Raw genomic sequence first — 25,525 nt, 5'->3', positions numbered from 1 at the left:
GGCAGGCAGCGGGGAAGTGGGGAGTGAGCAGCTGGAGAGCGGGATGAGGGAGGAAGCGGGGAGCAAGTGGCCGGAGAGTAGGGTGGGGAAGCAAGGAGCAGTATCATACCAGAGTTCTTTCTTTGTCAAAAAAAAATCAGAACAGTTGAGCAGGAGACATCCAAGAAATTATACAATTGCAGCAATGGCAGGAGCAGCTGGGGACTGTTGGGGATGGGATGGAGGTGGCGATGGCAGCCTTTCAGGGGATTTTCAGGTTAAAGTTGTTTTTCTGTGATAAATTGAGCAGCGCCATCTTTAATCCTGGCAGCTGCCTGAGTGTCACAGACAGTGATGTTTGAGTGGAAGAAGCTGCATTTGCACATATGCTAGTACTGCACCACCTAGTGGTTACGTTGTCAGCCAATGCAGCCTTTAGAACATACATAGAACATAGAACACAGAACAGTACAGCACAGTACAGGCCCTTCGGCCCACGATGTTGTGCCGACCCTTTAACCTACTCTAAGATCAAACTACCTACATACCCTTCATTCTACTATCATCCATGTACCTATCCAAGAGTCGCTTAAATGTCCCTAATGTATCTGCTTCTACTACCACCGCTGGCAGTGCATTCCACGCACCCACCACTCTCTGTGTAAAGAACCTACCTCTGACATCTCCCCTAAACCTTCCTCCAATCACCTTAAAATTATGCCCCCTGGTGATAGCCCTTTCCGCCCTGGGAAAAAGTCTCTGGCTATCCACTCTATCTATGCCTCTCATCATCTTGTACCCCTCTATCAAGTCACCTCTCATCCTTCTTCACTCCAATGAGAAAAGCCCTAGCTCCCTCAATCTTTCTTCATAAGACCTGCCCTCCAGTCCCGGCAGCATCCTGGTGAATCTCCTCTGCACCCTCTCTAAAGCTTCCACATCCTTCCTATAATGAGGCGACCAGAACTGAACACAATATTCCAAGTGTGGTCTAACCAGGGCTTTATAGAGCTGCAGCATAACCTCGCGGCTCTTAAACTCAATCCCCCTGTTAATGAAAGCCAACTCCCCATACGCCTTCTTAACAACCCTATCAACTTGGGTGGCAACTTTGAGCGATCTATGGACGTAGACCCCAAGATCCCTCTGTTCCTCCACACTGCCAAGAATCCTGTCTTTAAGCCTGTATTCTGCATTCAAATTCGACCTTCCAAATTGAATCACTTCACACTTTTCCAGTTTGAACTCCATCTGCCACTTCTCAGCCCAGCTCTGCATCCTGTCAATGTCCGGTTGCAACCTACAACAGCCCTCCACACTATCCACAACTCCAGCAACCTTTGTGTCATCGGCAAACTTGCTAACCCAGCCTTCCACTTCCTCATCCAAGTCATTTATAAAAATCACAAAGAGCAGAGGTTCCAGAACAGATCCCTGCGGAACACCACTGGTCACCGAGCTCCATGCTGAATACTTTCCATCTACTACCACCCTCTGACTTCTATGGGCCAGCCAATTCTGTATCCAGACAGCCACATTTCCCTGTATCCTATGCCTCCTTACTTTCTGAATGAGCCTACCATGGGGAACCTTATCAAACGCCTTGCTAAAATCCATATACACCACATCCACTGCTCTTCCTTCATCAATGTGTTTTGTCACATCCTCAAAGAATTCAATAAGGCTTGTGAGGCATGACCTGCCCCTCACAAAGCCATGCTGACTATCTCTAATCAAACTATGCTTTTCCAAATAATCATAAATCCTGTCTCAGAATCCTCTCCAATAATTTGCCCACCACCGACGTAAGACTGACTGGTCTGTAATTCCCAGGGTTATCCCTATTCCCTTTCTTGAACAAGGGAATAACATTTGCCACCCTCCAATCATCTGGTACTACTCCAGTGGACAGTGAGGACGCAAAGATCATCGCCAAAGGCGCGGCAATCTCTTCCCTCGCTTCCCGTAATAACCTTGGGTATATCCCGTCTGGCCCCGTGGACTTATCTATCCTCATGTCTTTCAAAATTTCCAGCACATCCTCCTTCTTAACATCAACCTGTTCGAGCATATCAGCCTGTTTCACGCTGTCCTCACAAACGTCCAGGTCCCTCTCACTAGTGAATACTGAAGCAAAGTATTCATTAAGGACCTCCCCTACCTCCTCCGACTCCAGGCACAAGTTCCCTCCACTATCCCTGATCGGCCCTACCCTCACTCTGGCCATTCTCGTGTTCCTCACATAAGTGTAGAACGCCTTGGAATTTTCCTTAATCCTACCCGCCAAGACTTATTCATGTCCCCTTCTAGCTCTTCTAATTCCATTCTTCAGTTCCTTCCTGGCTACTTTGTAACCCTCTAGAGCCCTGTCTGATCCTTGCTTCCTCAACCTTAAGTAAGCTTCCTTCGTCCTCTTGACTAGCTGTTCCACATCTCTTGTCATCCAAGGTTCCTTCACCCTACCATCGCTTCCTTGCCTCATCGGGACAAACCTATTCAGCAGTCGCAGCAAGTGCTCCCTAAACAACCTCCACATTTCTGTCGTGCATTTCCCTGAAAACATCTGTTCCCAATTTAAGCTCCCCAGTTCCTGCCTAATAGCATTGTAATTCCCCCTCCCCCAATTAAATATTTTCCCATCCCGTCTGCTCCTGTCCCTCTCCATGACTATAGTAAAGGTCAGGGAGTTGTGATCACTATCACCGAAATGCTCTCCCACCGAGAGATCTGCCACCTGGCCTGGTTCGTTGCCAAGCACCAAATCCAATATAGCCTCCCCTCTAGTCGGCCTATCTACATATTGAGTCAGGAACCCTTCCTGGACACACCTGACAAAATCTGCTCCATCCAAACTATTTGCACTAAGGAGGTTCCAATTAATATTAGGGAAGTTGAAGTCACCCATGACAACAACCCTGTTACTTCTGCACCTTTCCAAAATCTGCCTCCCAATCTGTTCCTCCGTGTCTCTGTTGCTATTGGGGGGTCTATAGAAAACTCCCAATAAAGTGACTGCTCCTTTCCTGTTTCTGACTTCCACCCATATTGACTCAGTAGACAAACCCTCCTCGACGACCTCCCTTTCTGCAGCTGTGATACTATCCTTGATTAGCAATGCCACTCCCCCACCTCTTTTACCTCCCTCCCTATTCCTTTTGAAACATCTAAACCCCGGAACATCCAACATCCATTCCTGCCCCTGTGATATCCAAGTCTCCGTAATGGCCACAACATCGTAGCTCCAAGTACTGATCCATGCTCTAAGTTCATCACCCTTATTCCTGACACTTCTTGCGTTAAAATAGACACACTTCAACCCATCATACTGGCTGCAACTTTGCCCTGTCAACTGTCTAACCTTCCTCACAGACTCTCTACACTCTGTATCTGCCTGTTCAACAGCTACCCCATCCACTGATCCGTAGCTCCGGTTCCCATCCCCCTGCCAAACTAGTTTAAACCCTCCCGAAGAGCTCTAGCAAACCTCCCGCCCAGGATCTTGGTGCCCCTCCAGTTCAGATGCAACCCGTCCTTCTTGTACAGGTCCCACCTTCCCCAGAAGGTATCCCAATGATCCACATATCTGAAACCCTCCCTTCTACACCAGCTCTGTAGCCATGTGTTCAGCTGCACTCGCTCTCTGTTTCTAGCCTCACTAGCACGTGGCACCGGTATCAATCCTGAGATTACTACTCTGCTCGTCCTGCCTTTCAGCTTCCAACCTAACTCCCTATATTCGCTTTTCAGGTCCTCATCCCTTTTCCTAGCTATGTCATTGGTACCGATGTGTACCACGACTTCTGGCTGCTTCCCCTCCCCCTTAAGAATCGATCCGAGACATCCCTGACCCTGGCACCCGGGAGGCAACATACCGTCCGGGAGTCTCGTTCGTGACCACAGAATCTCCTGTCTGTTCCTCTAACCATTGAATCTCCTGTCACTATCGTAGAAAATCATAATATAATCAATCAGAGTCAACATGGTTTAAGAAAGGAAAATTATGTTTGACAAATTTATTTGAGTTCTTTGAGGATTTAACAAGCAGTGTGGATAAGGGGAACCTGTAGATGTTGTGTATTTGGATTTCTAAAAGACATTCAATAAGGTTCTGCATAAAAGCTTACTACATAAGCTAAGAGCTCATGATATTTGGGAGTAACATATTAGTATGGATAGAGGATGGGTTAACTAACAGAAAACAGAGAGTCGGGATAAATGAGGCATTTTCAGGTTGGCAATCTGTAACTGGTAGAGTGCCACAGGGATCAGTGCTGGTGCCTCAACTATTTACAATCTACAGTAATGACTTGGATGAAAGGACCAAATGTGTTGTAGCCAAATTTGCTGACAATACAAATGCAAAGATATGTAGGAAAGCAAATTATGAGGATACAAAGAGCCTGCAAAGGGATATAGATAGGTTAAGTGAGTGGGCAAAAATTTGGCAAATGGATATAATGTAGGAAAATGTGAGTTTGTCCACTTTGGTGGGAAGAATGGAAAAGCAGAATTTTCTTTAAATGGAGAGAGACTGCAGAATGCTGTGGTACAGATGGTTCAGGATGTCCTTGTACATAAGTCATAAAAAGTTTGCATGCAGGTACAGCAAGTAATTAGGAAGGCAAATGGAATGTTGGCCTTTATTGCAAGGGGGATGGAGTATAAAAGTAGGCGAACCTTGCTACAACTGTACAGGGCATTGGTGAGACTGCACCGAGAGTGCTGTGTGCAACTTTGGTCTCCTTACTTAAGGAGGGATATACTTGCATTGGAAGCAGTTCAGAGAAGGTTCACCAGGCTGATTCCTAGGTCTCCCATTTAAGACGGAGATGAGAAGGAATTTTTTCTCTGAGGGTCGTTAGTGTGTGGAATTCTCTTCCCCAGAGAGCAGTGGAGGCTGGGTCATTGAATATATTCAAGGTTGAATTAGACAGATTTTTGATTGACAAGTGAGTCTAGGGTTAGGTAAGACCAGCAGGAAAGTGTTGAGACCACAATCAGATCAGCCATGATCTTATTGAATGGTGGAGCAGGCTTGAGGGGCTGACTGACTGACTCCTGCTCCTATTTCTTATGATCTTATGGATTAGCATATCCAACATTTTAAACCCCTACTCCTGCAATCAAAGTTTCACTCACATCAAGTTTAAAATCAACCTGCCTCTCTGCTCCTCAGTGATTTCATGTAGTTATACGGATGTATAAGCCAGAAAACATTTAGGTTTGATATGTGGTCTGTGCTGGGTTCAGTAGTGGTAGCGATATTAAAATTATCCTCAGCATCTCCTAAGATATGGAGGGTATATTGGCCACTCCTGATCGGTATCCACTGATCCCTACTGGAAATGTGCATAACTTAGCATTGGCTGAGGTCTAGCTGTGGTGCCTTATGTGGTTCAATAGACTGTCACGACTTACGGTTAATTTTCACACACAAATAATGATCACTTGGGTGAGGTATTAGAGGACAACCAAAGTCTTGCTGGGTGAGGATTCAATACCTCCAGGAGATATGAGGAGGAGGGAGGTTTTTTTAAAGGACAAAAGACTAACAGATACATGGATGGGTAATTTCCAAATCATTTCAAAAGGACAAAGCATATATTCCCATCATTTGTGCCAGAAAGCAAAAATGAAGTGTTGTTTGTTAGATGTATCTTTTGATAACTTGTGAGGGATGGATTATTCAAACACTGACAATCTGCACAATCAAACCTTTAGAAATTACATTTCCCAAGTTATTTTCAAAATCTACCAGTACAATAACCCATGCAAGCCTAATATCCTGTGGTTGGTTAAAGTAAAGAGGAAGCCATGAAACCATCAAGTATTTCTACAACCGCAGCTTTGGTGAATCAGGAAGTTGTGGTTTTATTTCTTTAGCTGAAGTACTTCATAATAGTTTAATCTACATCACTTCATACATTTTTGGACTCATTATAATAAGAAAGGCAGTCAGCACTTCGGTGATCATTGGATGGAACTTCATCCCTTTTTGTGTTGCTTTTCTTAGTGACTTTTGTTCCTTTTCTGTTTTGTATTTTTTTTCTTTTAACTTCAAAGTTCTTGTAAGTTCATTGAAACGTTTGATTTATTTTATTGTCAGGACAAACACAGTCATCCTTGTTGATGCAAAAGGTCATGTAACCTTCACAGAGCGTACCATGCTCAGCCCTGACAACCAATGGAAAGTCAGCTCCTTCCAGTTTGAACTTGAGATTTAACAGCTTTCCATTCAGTGCACAGTGAAAAAGAAAGGAATAGAGAACAAAGTTGGATGGAAATGAAAGCATACTTCACAGATCCTGCAGGTTTCTGGGGCACTACAGATGTAAATCGTTGATTAAATCATACTACATCCTAGCAACTGCCTTGCTTTTAAATGCACAATAACTTTACTGCTTAGTATTCCGTAAGTTTATGGTGGAGGTGTGTGTGTGTCAGTGAGTGTGTGCTACTGAATGTATGTGCGAGTGTGTGTTTGCGTGTGTGCATTTGTGCGAGTGTGTGTTTGCGTGTGTGCATTTGTGCGAGTGTGTGTTTGCATGTGTGCATTTGTCCGAGCATGTGTTTGCATGTGTGCATTTGTGTGAGTGTGTGTTTGCATGTGTGCACTTGTGTGAGTGTGTGTATGTTTGTGCAAGTGTGTATATACGTGTGTGTATGAATGCGAGTGTGTGTTTGGAATGATGCTTTTGTTTGTTCCAGTTTGGTTAATAATGCTACAGTCCAGTATAATGGTATTTTTATAAATAATGCAGATAATTTCAGCTTAAATATATTTTTAATTTTTCAAACAGGTCGACCACACTTTGTGTGGAACATTAGGAAAAAAATGTAATTTTTTTTTTACCCCTTCCACAATTTTTATTTATGTTTTTCTGTCTTTATAAGCTTTTGCCCTATACACAAACACATAATTCTTTTGTATTATTTCCCAGTTGAGAGGTACTGGTGGCTTATTCCCTGGTTTCTGCTATATAACTCAGTAACCAACCACAAGGCGATATATAATCTGTTCTGGAGTAATTTTCACCTCCGTTTTTTTTACCTTCCCTGTCCTATGGGGAAGGCTGTCCTCAGGGATCCTCAGCACTTCCAACAAGGAGTCACTTTTGAACAGAGCACAGCTGAGAGAATCAGCACTGCAGTGTTGTAGCCCTCTCCCCCAACCCATGTTCCAATTGGGAACATGCCTCAAGCCACACTATCGAGGAACAGTATTATTCATATTTGCCTTTCTCAAGACTAATGGACATATCATTATAATTGAAAGTGATAGTGCAAGGGTTCAAAATTGTTGATCAATGCACTTTTCTTAATCTCTTTTCAAAGAGGGGAGAGAATAAAATAATACAAAGTTCCTCTCTGAAAGAATGGTATTTACTGTAAATTCTAAGAAACTGCATAAATGACTATACAGTACTGAATGTTATCATTAGAAATGATTCAGATGCACATAACCATTTTAATTCATAATTTGAACATGCCAATCTTTTCTTCAGTCAACAATGAAAGTTAACTGTTGGTAGCTGCAGCCTTACAATTGATTCGATATGGTGATGCAGGAAAATCCAGCTGTATTAAATCTCCATACAATAACTGCAGGGTGCTTTATTTCCTGTCTGTGTCCTTTTTTATATTCTTTTCATGGGATTTGGGTGTCACTGGCAAGGCCAGCATTTGTTGCCCATCTGTACCTTCCCTTGAGAAAGTGGTGATTAGCTGCCTTGAATTACTGCAGTCCATCTGGTGCGGGTATGCCCACAGGAATTTTGATCCAGCGACAGTGAAGGAACAGCCATATAATTCCAAGTCAGGGTGGTGTGTGACTTGGAGGGGAACTTGCAGGTGGTGGTGTTCCCATGCGTCTGCTGCCCTTCTCCTTCTAGGTGGAACAGGTCGTGGGTTTGGCAGGCCCTTGCTGGCAGTGAGTTCCAGGTCATTACCACCCGCTGCATTAAAAAATGCTTCCTCATATTCCCCCTGCATCTTTTTCTCAAAACTTTCAATCTGTGTCCCCTAATTTTTGTAGCATTTGTTAATGGGAACAGTTTTTCCTCGTCTAACTTATCAAAGCCTGTCATAATATTGTACACTTCTACTAAATCTTCTCTCAATTTCCTTTAAGGAGAACAACCCGAGTTTTTTCAATCTAACCATGTAACTAAAATCCCCCATCTGTGGAACCATTCTGGTAAATCTCCTCTGCACCCTCTCAAGGACCTTCACATCCTTCCTAATGTGTGGTGACCAGAACTGGACACAATACTCCAGTTGGGGCCTAACATGAGCTTTATAAAGGTTTAGCATAACTTCCCTGCTTTTGTACTCAATTTGATATGCTGATGCAGGAAAATCCAGCCGTATTAAATCTCCATACAGTAACTGCAGGGTGCTCTATTTCCTGTCTGTGACCTTTTTTATTCTTTTCATGGGATTTGGGTGTTACTGGCAAGGCCAGCATTTGTTGCCCATCCATAATTGCCCTTGTGAAGGTGGTGGTGAGCTGCCTTGAATCACTGCAGTACATCTGGTACCACTTTTGTACTTATTTATGAAGCCCAAGATCCCATATGCTTTACTAACCACTCTCTCAATATGTCCTGCCACCTTCAAAGATCTATGCACATGCACCTCTCAGTCGCTGTGCTCCTGCACACTCTTTAGAACTGTGCCATTAACTATATATTGCCTCTCCCTATTCCTTCTGCCAAAATGCATCACCTTACACTTGTCAGTATTAAATTCCTCTCTGCCTATTTGTGTCCTGTTGCAGGCGATTCATATCATCCTTACTGTTTGCCGCACCTCAAAGTTTGGTGTCGTCAGCAAATTTTGAGATTCTATTCTGTATTTCAAGATCCAAGTCTAGGAAAAAAAAAGCACTGGTCCCAGCACTGACCCTTGGGGAACACCACTGTCTACCATCCTCCAGTCTGAAAAGCAACCATTTACTACGACTCATTGTTTTCTATCCTTAAGCCAATTTTTTATCCAATTGGACAATGACCCTCCTATTTCATGAGCCTCAATTTTCTTAACCAGCCTTTAATGTGGTACCTTATCAAATGCTTTCTTAAAATCCATATAAACAACATCAATCACATTCCCTTCATCAACCTTCTCTGTTCCTTCATCAAAAAATTCAATTAGATTAGTCAAGCATGATCTCACTTTTACAAATCCATGCTGGCTATTCTTAATTAACTCGAACCTCTCTAAGTGTCCAATGATATTTTCCCTGATTCTTGTTTCTAAAGCCTTACCCACCACTGATGTTAAACTAACTCGCCTGTCATTGCTGTCTTGACACCCTTTCTTGAATAAGGGTGTCACATTTGCCACTCCTCAATCTTCTGGCACCTCCCCCATATCCAGGGAAGATTAGAAGATTATGGCAAGCCCTTCCGCTATCTCCATCCCCACTTCATTTAGCAACCCGGGATGCAAGCCGTCTGGACCAGGTGACTTATCTACCCTTAACACAGTCAGCTTTTTTAGTACCTCCCCTCACTCTTAATTTTTATCCTATCCATTGCCTCTACTCTCTCTGTTTATACTGGTATTTTATCAGCCTCCATTTCCTTAGTGAACACTGATACAAAGGACTCATTAAGTATATTAGCCTTGCCTTGTGCCTCGAAGCATATATTATCCTCTTTGTCCCTAATAGGCCCCACCCCTCCTCTTAGTCCTCGCTTAGTATTTACATGCTGGTAGAAGATCTTTGGATTCCCTTTTATGTTGACTGCCATTCTGTTCCCATATTCTCTCTTTGTCAGTCTTATTTTCCTCCACCTCCCCTTTCAACTTATTGTATTTGGCCTGGTTCTCACTTGATGAATTCACCTGACATGCATCATACACGCTCTTTTTTTGTTTCATCATCATCACTATATCCCTCGTCAACCATGGAGCCATGATCTTGGTTCCCGTACCTTTCATCCTTGTTGAAATGTTCCTAGCCTGTACCTGAAGCATTCTTCCTTCAAGATAACCCATTGTTCCGATACAGCCCTTCCTGACAGTCTTTGGTTCCATTCTACCCTGGCGAGATCCCTTCTCATCGCATTGAAATTAGTCCTCTTCAATTTAGAAGTTCTACCTTATTTTATTCCTTGCTTTTCTGCATCACAAGTCTAAACTTTATGGTATGATGATCACTGTTACCCAAGTGCACCCCCAGCAACCCCCCCCCCCCCCACCCCCCCAAGACAGACAATTGGTCCACTTGGCCTACCTCATTTCTCAGCACCAGATCCAGGGGAGGCGGTGGCGTAGTGGTATTATCACTGCACTAGTAACCCAGAGACCCAGGGTATTGATCTGGAGACATGGGTTTGAATCCCACCACAGCAGAAGGTGGAATTTGAATTTAATTAATAAATCTGGACTTAAAAGCTAGTCTAATGATGGCCATGAAACCATTGTCGATTGTTGTAAAAACCCATCTGGTTCACTAATGTCCTTTAGGGAAGGAAACCTGCTGTCATTACCTGGTCTGGTGACTCCAGACCTACAGCAATGTAGTTAACTCTTACATGCCCTCTGAAATGGCCTAGCAAGCCACTCAGTTGTACCTAACCGCTACGGTTAAATAAAAAGGAATGAAACTGGATGGACCACCCAGCATCGACCTAGGCACCGGAAATGACAACGGCAAACACAGACCAGTTGACCCTGCAAAGCCCTCCTTACTAACATCTGGGGGCTTGTGCCAAAGTTGGGAGAGCTGTCCCACAGACTAGTCAAGCAACAGCCTGACATAGTCATACTCACGGAATCATACCTTACAGACAATGTCCCAGACACTGCAATCACTATCCCTGGGTATGTCCTGTCCCACTGGCAGGACAGACCCACCAGAGGTGGCGGGACAGTGGTCGACAGTAGGAAGGGAGTTGCCCTGGGTGTCCTCAACATCAACTCCGGACCCCATAATGTCTCATGGCATCAGGTCAAACATCGGCAAAGTAACCTCCTACTGGTTACCACCTACTGCCCTCCCTCAGCTGATGAGTCATGACTCTTCCATGTTGAACACCATTTGGAGGAAGCACTGAGGGTGGCAAGGGCACAGAATGTACTCTGGATGGGGGACTTCAATGTCCATCACCAAGAGTGGCTTGGTAACACCACTACTGACCGAGCTGGCCGAGTCCTGAAGGACATAGCTGCTAGACTGGGACTGCGGCAGGTGGTGAGAGAACCAACACGAGGGAAAAACATATTTGACCTTGTCCTCACCAATCTGCCTGCCGCAGATGCATCTGTCCATGACAGTATTGGTAGGAGTGACCGCCGCACAGTCCTTGTGGAGACAAAGTCCTGCCTTCACATTGAGGATACCGTCCATCTTGTTGTGTGGCATTACCACTGTGCTAATTGGGATAGATTTCGAACAGATCTCGCAATGCAAAACTGTGTATCCATGAGACGCTGTGGGCCATCAGCAGCAGCAGAATTGTACTCAACCACAATCTGTAACGTCATGGCCCGGCATATCCCCCACTCTACCATTACCATCAAGCCAGGAGACCAATCCTGGTTCAATGAAGAGTGCAGGAGGGCATGCCAGGAGCAGCACCAGGCATACCTCAAAATCAGTGGTCAACCTGGTGAAGCTACAACCCAGGACTACTTGCATGCCAAACTGCATAAGCAGCATGCAATAGACAGAGCTAAGAGATCCCATAACCAACGGATCAGATCTAAGCTCTGGAATCCTGCCCCATCAGCCATGAATAGTGGTGGACAATTAAACAACTAACTGGAGGAGATGGCTCCACAAATATCCCCATCCTCAATGATGGGGGAGCCCAGCACATCAGTGTGAAAGATAAGGCAGAAGCATTTGCAACAATCTTCAGCCAGAAGTGCCGAGTTGATGATCTATCTCGCCCCCCTCCTGAAGTCCCCAGCAACACAGATGTCAGACTTCAGCCAATTCGATTCACTCGGCGTGATATAAAGAAAGGACTGAAGGCACTGGATACTGCAAAGGCTATGGGCCCTGACAATATTCCGGCAATAGTACTGAAGACCTGTGCTCCAGAACTAGCCGCACCCCTGGCCAAGCTGTTCCAGTATAGCTACAACACTGGCATCTACCCGGCAATGTGGAAAATTGCCCGGGTTTGTAACGTACACAAAAAGCAGGACAAGTCTAACTCAGCCAATTACCGCCCCATCAGTCTACTCTCAATAATCAGTAAAGTGAGGAAGGTGTCATCAACAGTGCCATCAAGCAGCACTTGCTTAGCTGTAACCTGCTGAGTGATCCCCAGTTTGGGTTCCTACAGGGCCACTCAGCAGCCTTGGTTCAAACATGGACTAAAGAGCTGAACTCAAGAGGTGAGGTGAGAGTGACTGCCCTTGACATCAAGGCAGCATTTGACCGAGTATGGCATCAAGGAGCCCTAGCAAAACTGGAGTCAATGGGAATCAGGGGGAAAACTCTCTGCTGGTTAGAGTCGTACCTAGCGCAAAGGAAGATGGCTGTGGTTGTTGGAGGTCAATCATCTGAGCTCCATCAGTCTACTCTCAATCATCAGTAAAGTGAGGAAGGTGTCATCAACAGTGCCATCAAGCAGCACTTGCTTAGCAGTAACCTGCTCAGTGATACCCAGTTTGGGTTCCGACAGGGCCATCACTGCAGGAGTTCCTCAGGGTTGTGTCCTAGGCCCAACCATCTTCAGCTGCTTCATCAATGACTTTCCTTCAATCATAAGGTCAGAAGTGGGGATGTTTGCTGATGATTGCACAATGTTCAGCACCATTCGCGGCTCCTCAAATACTGAAGCAGTCCGTGTAGAAATGTAGCAAGACCCGGACAATATCCAGGCGTGGGCTGATAAGTGGCAAGTAACATTTGCGCCACACAAGTGCCAGACAATGACCATCTCCAATAAGAGAAAATCTAACCATCTCCCCTTGACATTCAATGGCATTACCATCGCTGAATCCCCCACTATCAACATCCTAGGGGCTACCATTGACCAGAAACTGAACTGGAGTAGCCATATAAATACCGTGGCTACAAGACCAGGTCAGAGGCTAGGAATCGTGCGGTGAGTAACTCACCTCCTGACTCCCCAAAACCTGTCCACCATCTACAAGGCACAAGTCAGGAGTGTGATGGAATACTCTCCACTTGCCTGGATGGGTGCAGCTCCAACAACACTCAAGAAGCTCGACACCATCCAGGACAAAGCAGCCCGCTTGATTGGCACACCATCCACAAACATTCACTCCCTTCACCACCGACGCACAGTGGCAGCAGTGTGTACCATCTACAAGATGCACTGCAGCAACGCACCAAGGCTCCTTAGACAGCACCTTCCAAACCCGCGACCTCTACCACCTTGAAGGACAAGAGCAGCAGATGCATGGGAACATCACCACCTGCAAGTTCCCGTCCAAGTCACACACCATCCTGACTTGGAACTACATCGCCATTCCTTCACTGTCGCTGGGTCAAAATCCTGGAACTCCCTTCCTAACAGCACTGTGGGTGTCCCTACCTCACTTGGACTGCAGCGGTTCAAGAAGGCAGCTCACCACCACCTTCTCAAGGGCAATTAGGCAATAAATGCTGGCCTGGCCAGTGACGCCCACATCCCGTGAATGAATTTTAAAAAAGCAATACCTCTTTTCTAGTTGGGCTGGGAACATAGTGATTAAAGAAGATCTCCTGAACACATTTTAGAAATTCCTCCCCCTCCTTACCCTTTTCTCTAAAATTATCCCAATCGATATGAGGATAATTAAAGTCCCCCAATATCACCACTCTATAGTTCTTGTACATCTCTGTGATTTCCCTGCAGATTTGCTCCTCTATCTCTCCTATTTGGAGTCCTATAGAATACCTCCAGTCATGTGATCATACCCTTTTTGCTCTTCAACTCTAACCAAATGGATTCACTCCTTGCCCCTTCAAGGACATACTCCCTTTCAAACACTGCAGTGTCTTCCCTAATTAGGACCACCACCCCAACTACCTTCTTTCTTTCTCTTTCTTTTCTGAATCTTTATATCCTTGTTTATTAAGTGGTTAGTCCTCATCATTTTTAAGCCATGTTTCCGTTACTGCCGCTACATCATATTCCCACTGCTATTTGTACTTGTAGCTCACCAACCTTATCCACCACACTTAGTGCATTTACACATATGCATTGTAATCCGGTCTTTGCATTCTTCATAGTCCTTCTCTGTCCACTCCCATCTAATATGGAACTATTCCCTTCTCTAGTACTGCCTAACACTCTCACTCTGATCCCACCTGATACTTTGCTATTCCCTACTCTAGTGCTATCTGTCTCTTCCAATTCTCTGTGCACCTTGATGTTCCTCTCTTGTACTATCTCCTGGTTCCCACGCCCATGCCAAGTTAGTTTAAATCTGCCCCAATAGCACTAGCAAATCGTCCCACAAGGCAATTTGTTGTAGCTCTGTTCAAGTGCAAACAGTCCAGCCTGTACAGGTTCCACCTTCTTCAGAACTGGTCCCAGTGCCCCAGGAATCTAAAGTCCTCCCTCCTGCGCCATCTTTCCAGCCACGCATTCATCTGTACTATCTTCCTATTTCTATAATCACTTGCGCGTGGTACTGGGAGTAATCCGGAGATTACTATTTTTGAGATCCTGCTTGCTAATTTCTTACATAGCTCACTAAACTCTTTCAGCAGGACCACATTCCTCTTCCTACTTATGTTGTTGGTACCAATGTGGACCACGACTGCTGGCTGTTCACCCTCCCCTCAGCATGCCATCCTGGCACCAAGGAGGCAACACACCATCCTTGATTCACGTCTGTGGCCACAGAAACACCTGTCTGTTCCCCTGACTATTGAATCTTCTATAATTATCACTCTTCCAGTCTTCTTTGTACCCCCCTGTACAGCTGAGCCACCTGTGGTGTAATGACCTTGGCTCTGGCTGCACTCCCCAGATGAACCATCACTTTCCTCAGTATTCAAAACTGAATACCAATTGGAGAGTGAGATGCACTCAGGGGTCTCCTGCACTAGCTGCCTGATTCTTTTTGACTGTCTGGTTTTGACCCATTCCCTCTCTTCCTGCATACTCTTAAGCTGTAGGGTGACCACATCTATAAATATGCTATCCGCGAAGCTCTCAACCTCACAGATCTACCGCAGTGATGCCAGCTGCTGCTCAAGTTCCAAAACTTGAAGCTCGAGCTGCTGTAACTGATGATACTTCCTGCACGTATGGTTATCCAGGATATGAGAAGCATCCTGGAGTTCGCACATAGCACAGGATGTGCACTCCAGAGGATAGAGCAGCCGTGCCTTTCCTCTATCTATTAGATAATAAACCTTGGTCCTACAACTGAACCCTGCTACAAATAAACCTACCAATAATCATAATGACCTTACTACACTATTAATATACCCTACCAATACTAAAACATTGCCAATAGTAGTAATAACCACACCAACAGTAATAAACCTTACCAATAGTAAAAGTAATAGGAAATACTCACCAGCCAATCTAATAAGCTTTACTACTATTAGTAAACCTTACTACTACTTCCGAAGAAGAGTCACTGAGCCGAAACGTTAACTCTGCTTCTCTTTTCACAGATGCTGCCAGACCTGCTGAGTGGTTCCAGCATTTCTTGTTTTTATTTCAGATTTCCAGCATCCACAGTATTTTGCTTTTACTACTAATAAGACCTTGCAATTACTACAATTACCCAAGTTTTGAAAGATAAATGAGAAAAATACTCACCAACAAATCAACTACCTGTTTTTCTGTGCTCACACTTTGATTTGTCTCAGAACGCGCGCTCTCTCTCGCTCCTTCCTGCCCTTGCCATTCTTTTAAACTTCCCACTGGTCTTGCTCTCTCTCACTCTTTCCCGCGCCGCTGGTCTCGCTCTCTCTCCATCATACTCCTGACCTGTGGCTTGTAGATTGTGGGCAGGCTTTGGGGAGTCAGGACATGGGTTACTCGCAGCAGAATTCCCTGTCTCTGACCTGCTCTTGTAGCCACAGTACTTGTGTCTGCTCCAGTTCAATTTCTGGTCAATGGTAACCTCCAGGATATTGATAGTGGGGGATTCAGCAATGGTAACACTGTTGAATGTCAAGGGGAGATGGTTAGATTCTCTCTTGTTGGAGATGGTCATTGCCTGACACTTGTGTGATGCGAATGTTACTTGCCACTTAGCAGTCCAAGCCTGAATGTTGTCCGGGTCTTGTTGCATATGGACACTGACTGCTTCAGTATCTGAGGAGTTGCAAATGGTACTGAACATCATACAATCATCAGCAAACATCCCCATTTCTGACCTTATGATGAAGGGAAGGTCATTGATGAAGCAGATGAAGATGGTTGGGCGTAGGACACTACCCTGAGGAACTCCTGCAGTGATGTCTTGGAGCTCAGATGATTGTCCTCCAACCATCTTCCTTTGTGCTAGGTATGACTCCAACCAATGGAGAGTTTTCCCCTTGATTCCCATTGACTTCAGTTTGGCTAGGGCTCCTTGATGCCACACTCGGTCAAATGCTGCCTTGATATCCAGGGCAACCACTCTCACCTCACCTCTTGAATCCAGCTGTTTTGTCCAAGTTTGGAGCAAGGCTGTAATGAGGTCAGGAGCCCTGGCAGAACCCAAACTGAGCATCAGTGAGCAGGTTATTGCTGTTTAAGTGGCACTTGATAGCACTGTTCCCACCATCTTCCATCACTTTGCTGATGATCGAGAGCAGACTGATGGGGTAGTAATTGGTCAGATCAGATTTGTCCTGCTTTTTGTGGTTAGGACAAACTTGGGCAATTTTCCACATTGCCAGGTAGATTCCAGTATTGTAGCTATACTGGAACAGCTTGGTTAGGGGCGCGACCAGTTGTAGAGCACAAGTCTTCAGTACTACAGCTGGGATGTTGTCAGGACCCATAGCCTTTGCATTATCCAGTGCCTTCAGCTGTTTCTTGATATCACGGGAAGTGAATCGAATTGGCTGAAGACTGGCACCTGTGATGCTGGGGACTCCAGGAGGAAATGAGATGGATCGTCCACTCGGCACTTCTGGCTGAAGATTGTTGTGAATGCTTCTGCCTTTCCTTTTGCACTGATGTGCTGGGTTCCCCCATCATTGAGGATGGGGAAATTTGTGTAGCCTGCAACTCCTGTTATTTGTTTAATTATCCACCACCATTCAAGACTGGATGTGGCAGGACTGCAGAGCTTTGATCTGATCATTTGATTGTGGGATTGCTTAGCTCAGTCTATTGCATGCTGCTTCTACTGTTTGGCATGCAAGTTGTCCTGTGTTGTAGCTTCACTGGGTTGACACCTCATTTTTAAGTATGCCTGGTGTAAGTTTGCAGACGACACAAAGGTTGGAGGAGTTGCGGATCGTGATGAGGATTGTCAGAGGATACAGCAGGATATAGATCGGTTGGAGACTTGGGCGGAGAAATGGCAGATGGAGTTTAATCCGGACAAATGTGAGGTAATGCATTTTGGAAGGTCTAATGCAGGTGGGAAGTATACAGTAAATGGCAGAACCCTTAGGAGCATTGACAGGCAGAGAGATCTGGGCGTACAGGTCCACAGGTCACTGAAAGTGGCAACGCAGGTGGATAAGGTAGTCAAGAAGGCATACGGCATGCTTGCCTTTATCGGTCGGGGCATAGAGTATAAAAGTTGGCAAGTCATGCTGCAGCTGTACAGAACTTTAGTTAGGCCACACTTAGAATATTGCGTGTAATTCTGGTCGCCACACTACCAGAAGGACGTGGAGGCTTTGGAGAGGGTACAGAAGAGGTTTACCAGGATGTTGCCTGGTCTGGAGGACATTAGCTATGAGGAGAGGTTGGATAAACTCGGATTGTTTTCACTGGAACGATGGAGGTGGAGGGGCGACATGATAGAGGTTTACAAAGTTATGAGCGGCATGGACAGAGTGAATAGTCAGAAGCTTTTTTCCAAGGTGGAAGAGTCAGTTACTAGGGGACATAGGTTTAAGGTGAGAGGGGCAAAGTTTAGAGGGAATGTGCGAGGCAAGTTTTTTACACAGAGGGTGGTGAGTGCCTGGAACTTGCTGCCGGGGGAGGTGGTGGAAGCAGGTACGATAGCGACGTTTAAGAGGCATCTTGACAAATACATGAAAAGGATGGGAATAGAGGGATACGGTCCCCGGAAGTGCAGAAGGTTTTAGTTTAGGCAGGCATCAAGATCGGTGCAGGCTTGGAGGGCCGAATGGCCTGTTGCTGTGCTGTACTGTTCTTTGTTCTTTGGTGTTGCTCCCCTCGCTTGATGGTAATGGTAGAGTGAGGGCCATGAGGTTACAGATTGTGTTCGAATACAATTCTGGTGCTGCTGATGGCCCACAGTGCCTCCTGGATGCCCAGTTTTGAGCTGCCAGATCTGTTCTGAATCTATCCTATAGCACGGTGGAAGTGCCACACAACATGATGGAAGGTAGCCTCAGTGTGAAGACTGGACTTCGTTTTCACAAAGATTGTGAGGTGGTCAATCCTACCAATACGGTCATCAACAGATGCATCTGCAACAAGTAGATTGGTGAGGACAAGGTCTAGTAGTTTTTCCCTCTTGTTGGTTCCCTCACCACCTGCCACAGGCTGAAAGCAAAATGGAGCGTGGGAGCCTTCAAACTGGTCCCAGGGCAATGTGTTGTTAAAAGACAGTTTTGCTGACTCAGATCTATAGTCAGTTTCTTTTTTTTTGTTAAATCAAACAATTGTGTAGGTCTCCTGATTCTATTGGTAAAGGCTGGGAGTGCTGAAGCTCCAGGTTCACTCCCCAGTCTGTGCTGTGATCTTAGCTGAGATGGCAGTCGAAGTGCTGCAGTTTGCCTCAACAAGGAAGAACAGTCACAATTCCTGCTCCCATTGGTGTACAGTGGCACCTGCTGGAAAGTGCATATGGGTGGGTTTTGGGTGGTGTGGGTTCAGCATTGATGCCTTTGGTGGTCAGACATGTATGCCGGTGCTCACACATGAAGAATGAGCACTAGGCTGAGATACTGGAGGATGCCCAGTGACTGTGGAGCAAGGAATCAATGGCTTCAGGAGGGGAGAACATTCGTGGCAAAGTTGGGCGAGGGAAAAACAGTAGATGCCACGGGAGAAGAGAGAGTCAGCCTATTCAAATGGGCAATTCTCAAGTTCCAGTTTGTGTCTGAGATTTGAGAAGGTGGAATAAAGTCAAAAGAGGGTCAACTCACTTTAATCATGCCTGTTAGTGTCAGATAAGAGAGGTTTTGGTGTAACTTTGGAACAGGAAAATTTCAAGCCTCGCAGAGATGCGTGAGACTTTAACAGGCAGAAAAAAATATTTGAAAATGACACCAAAAGGGAAGATGTTGGGATGGGAAGGAACTCATTTGGGCATGTCAGGTACAAATAATTTTCTGGATTAATGATCAACACAAGAATGAATATGTTTTTCAGCAACTGTGTGACTCTCAGCAGATGTCATCTGTTTTTATTATTTCTCATTATGGAAGTCAAGCTCCTGACTGGCTGAATGGTTTGTCTGGCCACATAGAAACATTATCATGCTGGGGAGAGTGATCTAATATTTGGCTTTGATTTGTTTGCCCATATCTGAATTAAGTTGAGTGTGAGCAATGTCACCATTGCATAGACTTTTTTCTCCCCAAGTACTTTTGCATTGATTGTGAAGGGGATTTGTATTCAGGTACTCTTTTGAACAATGTGGAAATTATTACAAATTGTCAGGAGCTATTATTCTGGATTCAGTTTGTGATACACATATTGTATTGAAACAGGAGCAGGAGTAGACAATTTAACCCTTTGATTATTCCACCATTCCATTAACTCATTTACCTCATTTTTATTTACCTGCCTTTATTCCATATTCCTTGATAGCCTCACCTAACAAAAATCTGTCATCTCAGTCTTGAAAGTTTCAATTGAACCAACATTGCCAGCATTTTGTGGGAGACAGTTCCGGATTTCCGCTACCCTTCATGTGAAAACGAGCTTCCTGATTTAATTGACTTCGCTCTAATTTTAAAATTATACGAACTAGTTCTGGATTTGCACACCAGAGGAAATAGTTTCTCTGCGTCGACCCCATCAAATCCCTTAATCATTTTAAACACCTCAATTAGATTGTCCCTCTAACTGAAGGAAGAATAAGCCAAGTTTATGCAACCTGTCTTCGAAATTTAACCCTTTAAGCCCTGGTATCATTCTGTGTGAATCTGCACTGTATCCCTTCCAAAGCTAATACATTTTCCGAAGATTGGGTGCCCAGATGGGGTCTGACCAAGGCTCCATATAACTGGAGCATCACTTCCTCTACTTTGTGTTCCTGCCTCGTTGAGATAAAGGTCAATATTCCATTACCCTTTTTGATTACTTTTTATATACCTATGCACTCGCTTTTAGTAATTTGTGTACATGGACACTTGAAGCCCTTTTTTCCTTCACAACTCCCGGTCTCTCACCTGTATAGCAGTAGTACTATGGCACCTCTGATCGGTGTTAGAGAAATTAAAAGTACATTTCTACAGCAGACAGGCCCTGTTGTACTGGAAAAATATATAGTTGAGAACACTACAGTTCCAATTATTAAAGCAAGCCATAGATTTTTCAGTTTTCTAACCGTGCCCTGCTGGGGAATCCATGAAATATGTCACCAATTTAAAATCATCACTAATAGCAAAGAGAGGGTAAGGGAAATGTATTTATTTGGAGAATTGTTGAAGCTTATAATGCTTTGCTGCAGGAAGCAGTTGAGGCAGAGATTATTAAACCTTCTAAGTGAAAAATAGATAAACAATTGAAGCAGAGGAAGATACAGGGCTATGGGAGGGAGCAAGGAATGAGATTAATTTTGGATTGGTCTAGCAAAAAGCCAAATGGTTTCCTACTGTTCTGTAAACTTCTGTTGTCTTCCAACTGTTCTGCTAAGTTCTACTAACTTAATTGAGTTTTTTGAGGAAGTAACAAGAAGGATTGATGAGGGTAGTGCAGTGGATGTGGTCTACATGGACTTTAGTAAGGCATTTGACAAGGTCCCACATGGCAGACTGAGTGGAAAAATGAAAGCCCATGGGATACGAGGGAATGTGGCAGGTTGGATCCAGAATTGGCTCAGGGACAGGAAACAAAGGGTAGTAGTCAACAGCTGTTTTTGCAAATGGAAAGCTATTTCCAGTGGCGTTCCACAGAGCTCAATGTTGGGTTCCTTGCTGTTTGTGGTATATATTAATGATTTTGACTTAAATGTGGGAGGCATGATTGGGAAATTTGCTGATGACACAAAAATTGGCCGTGTAGTTGACAGTGAAGAGGATAGCCATAGACTCCAGAAAGATATTAATGGTTTGGTTGAATGGGCGGAAAAGTGGCAAATAGAATTCAATCAAGATAAGTATGAGGTAATGCATTTGGGGAGGGCAAATAAAGTGAGGGAATACACAATAAACAGGAGAATATTGAGATGGGTAGAAGAAGTGAGACCTTGGAGTGTATGTCCACAGGTCCCTAAAGATGGCAGGACAGGTAGAGAGAGTGGTGAAGGTGGCACATGAAATGCTTTCATTTATTGGCCAAGGTATAAGGTATAAGCAGGGATGTGATGCTCGAACTGTATAAAACGCTGGTTCGGCCACAGCTGGATTATTGCATACAGTTCTGGTCACCACATTACAGGAAGGACATAATTGTTCTGGAGAGAGCACAGAGGATATTTACAAGAAGGTTGCCAGGGCTCGAAAGTTGCAGCTTTGAGGAAAGATTGGAGAGGCTAGGGTTTTTTTCCTTAGAACAGAGGAGGCTGAGGGGTGACTTGATTGAGGTGTACAAAATTATGAGAGGCCTAGATAGAGTGGACAGGAAGGACCTGATTCCCCTAGCGGAAAGGTCAATTACCAGGGGGCACAGATTTAATGTGATTGGAAGAGGGGACATGAGGAAAAACCTTTTCACCCAGAGGGTGGTGGGTGTCTGGAAATCACTGCCAGGAATGGTGGTGGAGGCAGAAACCCTCAATTCTTTTAAAAGGTACCTGGACATGCACCTGAAGTGCTGTAACTGGCAAGGCTATAGACCAGGTGCTGGAAGGCGGGATTAGATTGTGCGGCTAGTTTTTTTCAGCCAGCACGGACACGACGGGCTGAATGGCCTCCTGCTGTGCTGTAATTTTTCTATGGTTCTTCCTTCCTAGTTAGTTTTATTTCATATTTTCTCCAACTTTCATTCTCTTTTATACTTTCACATTCATTGCTGACTTCCTTTCTTTTCTGCACCATTCCTCTTTCCCGGTATCTCTGTGTGATAAACCTTGTTAGAAATAAAGAAAATAGCAGAGTGAGGGAAAATAATACAGTATAATGAATAAATGGTACTTTTTAAAGTGAAAGGGAACACAAGAAGGAAAATATGAGATAGGATAAAAACTAGAGAATAGAAAATAAATTAAATAGGAAACAATGAAATAAATAGGAACAAACAATGAAACAGGACTGACTGACAAAGGATAAGATGAGGTAAATGAGAAAAAATTTAAATGGAAAACTAAATCCTGATATCAAGAAAAAGAATGGCACAATTAAACAAAGTTTGAATGCTTGAAATCAAAACATCCGGACAGGGTCCGAAAATCCTCTTTTAATGAGAATGGGAGGAAGCCTGCTTTTCTCTAGAGTTTATGGTATTAATGAAGTGATTTGGAACCTGCAAATCCTGAGAATGCAATTTCCTTTGCAGGTTACTAATTATGGAGAAAATGTGTAATCCTCTCATTTTTCATTATTAAAGGAATTTCTGGCTCCTGGTTTGAATTTCCTAGATGTTGCACAGTGCAGGTGCTCACCAGCATTTGCAATAAAGCTCATTGTTTCAAACTGTAATGATCTCTAGAAGTTCAATCATCTTTTCATGTCATATTGTAACAACCATCCCTCTAACCTAACTTGTCTTTGCAAGAATCATAGGTAATTTAAGTAATAGTTCTACAATGTTAACATATATATCTTCAACATAAGCAGTTTATCATTTTTCAATGTTCTACTCAGTTGTATGCTGTATGTTGTGCTTGTGTGTTGAGACTATGATGTATTAGATCAGGTATCAGCAAATGAAAAATGTGTCACTGCAGGGATTATTTTTTGAGCTTTACCTGAATTTAAAATATATTGGTGCAATTCTAGAAAAACTTGGGTGATATGTACATTTATTTAAGATTTTGCCGCTTGTGGTCATGGCAATAATTTTTACCAACTTTTTGTTGAAGTTAATTAAGCAGAATTGTTACTGAAGTGTTGAAACATTGCATTTTATGATTCAAAGTTCTTTTTGCAACAATGTAAAGTAGAATTTTACATTTCCTAATGAGTGTTCTTGATTACTGTTAAGTTTGTAATAAAATGTTATGTTGCTATCAATAAAAGTTGCCCTAATTAGAAATCTATGCTGTTGAAAATACAGTGTCACTTTCTTAACTCAACATAATCATCTGATAAAAGATATGAACTGATTTTACATATTTGGAAGACTTACAATCATGGACCAGAAAATTCCTCGGCCCTGCTCCTGCTCCACCAGTGTTGCTTGGTGGAAATGCAGCGGAAACCCTGCCAACGTGCCAAAATGGTGTTTCTGACTCACTTCCAGCAAAATATTGCCAACGAAGAAGGAGCAGCTCTGAGAATTTTCCCTGCCATGGTCAATTTTGTTTTTTGTTCCCGTGTAAGTTTTCAATAATTTACTTGTTGATCTCCCAAGGTGTTGCACATAGGGCAGGGAGATAATGGGATCAAGGAGCCAGAGGGAGAAATAGCAGGGATGGGTGGGGGGGAAAGGGATCAGGAGAAAGATCAGAGTGTGGGGGGGCAATGTAGAAGGGTGAGAAAAATGAATAGGGAGGGAGGAGTGAAGGGGAAAGGGTTAAAGATGGGAGAAGGGCAATTAGGGATGGGCAAGAAATGCTGGCCTGGCCAGTGACGCCCACATCCCGTGAATGAATAAAAAAAAAAGGGACAGAGAAAGAAGGGCAAGGAAGGGGGGTCTGGGTCAACATAATGGGCCAGATTTTGCTGTAGGAATAACAGAGCCCAGTGTTATTAAGGCATAATAAAGACAGAAAGTGCTGGAAAACCTCAGCAGCTCTGGCAACATCTGTGGAGACAGAAGCAGAATTAACATTTCAGGTCAGTGACCTTTCATCAGAACTGGCAAAGGTTAGAAATGTAATAGGTTTTAAACAAGTAAAGTGGGGGTTAGGAGGATAGAGAACAAAAGGGAAGATGTGTGATAGGACAGAGGGCCAGAGAGATTAACTGACAAGGTCATGGGACAAAGGCAAAGAGAGTGTGCTAATGGTGTGATGAAAGACAAAGCATTAGTGCAGAGGGAGTGTTAATAACGGAATAATGAACAGCCCTAGCCAAAAGCACAAACATAAAAAAAGTAGGCAGGCACATGGTTAAAAAAAGATGGAACAAAATAAAATAAAATAAAAATACAAATTAAAAAGGGTCAGTCATGCTCTGAAATTATTGACCTGCATGTTCCTCCATGCAGGCAGAAAGCAGGAAAGGCAGTGTTTATGCCCGTCATTAACAAAACGTGCTACTGAAGAGACGTCCAGTGTTACATGAAAAATGCTTTACTTACTTTTAAATTTGAAGGCTGCTGTACTCAAAATAAGAACCCTCCTTAATGTTATTAAGTTGCCATTTGCTGAAATGATTGTGCAAAAGAGGTTTTAGGGTGGAATTGCAAAAAGATTCATCAAAGCTAATTTAGTCCAAGCTTGTATTGGTAAGGAAATGTTAGGTTAGAATTTTAATATTACAAAGGCCTATGAAACAAGAACAGGTTGTATTTATAAAGTGGTTATGTAATATCCATGCACTAAAGATTGAACAAGTCATTTTCACTGAAAAGTAGCTGCTTTTGGCAAGTGGCCTCGGGTTCATATTACGTCATGCTACTTAAGCATTCTGCTTTATCTTAATTTGTAAAATACAGTTCCATTGAGAAAATAGATTATTTGTTGATCTTACAGTTGTTGTTCTCCATTGCGTGTGGCAGAGTTAATGTTCAAATGAATTTGCTGAATCTGAAATATTTGTTCAGAATTAATGTCTGATACAACAAACTGTAATCATTCCCCTGGCCAGAATACAGTATCACCATTAAATTCGATGTCGCGCTTCTCCAAGCAGCTGAGTGGATGAATGTTGTACTACCATACAGGCCTGGAAGGTCTGTATTAAATTGATTATTCTCAGCTGTGAAGGCCATGACAGTTCTACAATTTGCTTCAACATCCTTAGGCTGGAGAAAGACACCAGCTGGAAAATTTAGAAGGGCTGACCGAAAGCATAATCAAAATGATAGAGATTTTCAGAGATGGGGAGAGAAGAGCAAGGGGAAAAGGTTCAGGAAGGTAGCTCCAAAACATAGGGCCAAGATGACTTGAAGGCTCGGCCATGTGCGGTGGAGCAGAGGAATGTTTTTTGAATTTGATGCAATAAGAGGCAGGAACCCAATGGAGGTCTGTGAGT

General features: G+C 43.9%; 1 protein-coding gene across 3 annotated transcripts in view; it reads left to right on the top strand.

Moving 5' to 3' along the window:
* Positions 1–23,424, top strand: part of tango2 (transport and golgi organization 2 homolog (Drosophila)) — a 190,184-nt gene extending 166,760 nt beyond the window's left edge. For all 3 annotated transcript variants that reach the window (XM_068054657.1, XM_068054658.1, XM_068054656.1), the window contains exon 9: positions 6,086–23,424. In XM_068054657.1, the coding sequence (XP_067910758.1) occupies positions 6,086–6,203 (118 nt within the window). In that variant the 3' untranslated portion in view covers positions 6,204–23,424. The remainder of the gene's footprint in view (positions 1–6,085) is intronic.
* Positions 23,425–25,525: the final 2,101 nt, after the last annotated feature.

Source organism: Heterodontus francisci, chromosome 23 (assembly GCF_036365525.1).
Source record: "Heterodontus francisci isolate sHetFra1 chromosome 23, sHetFra1.hap1, whole genome shotgun sequence".
NCBI lineage: Eukaryota > Metazoa > Chordata > Chondrichthyes > Heterodontiformes > Heterodontidae > Heterodontus > Heterodontus francisci.
Note: the sequence above shows the minus strand (reverse complement) of the source record. Positions and strands in the feature narration are given on the sequence as shown.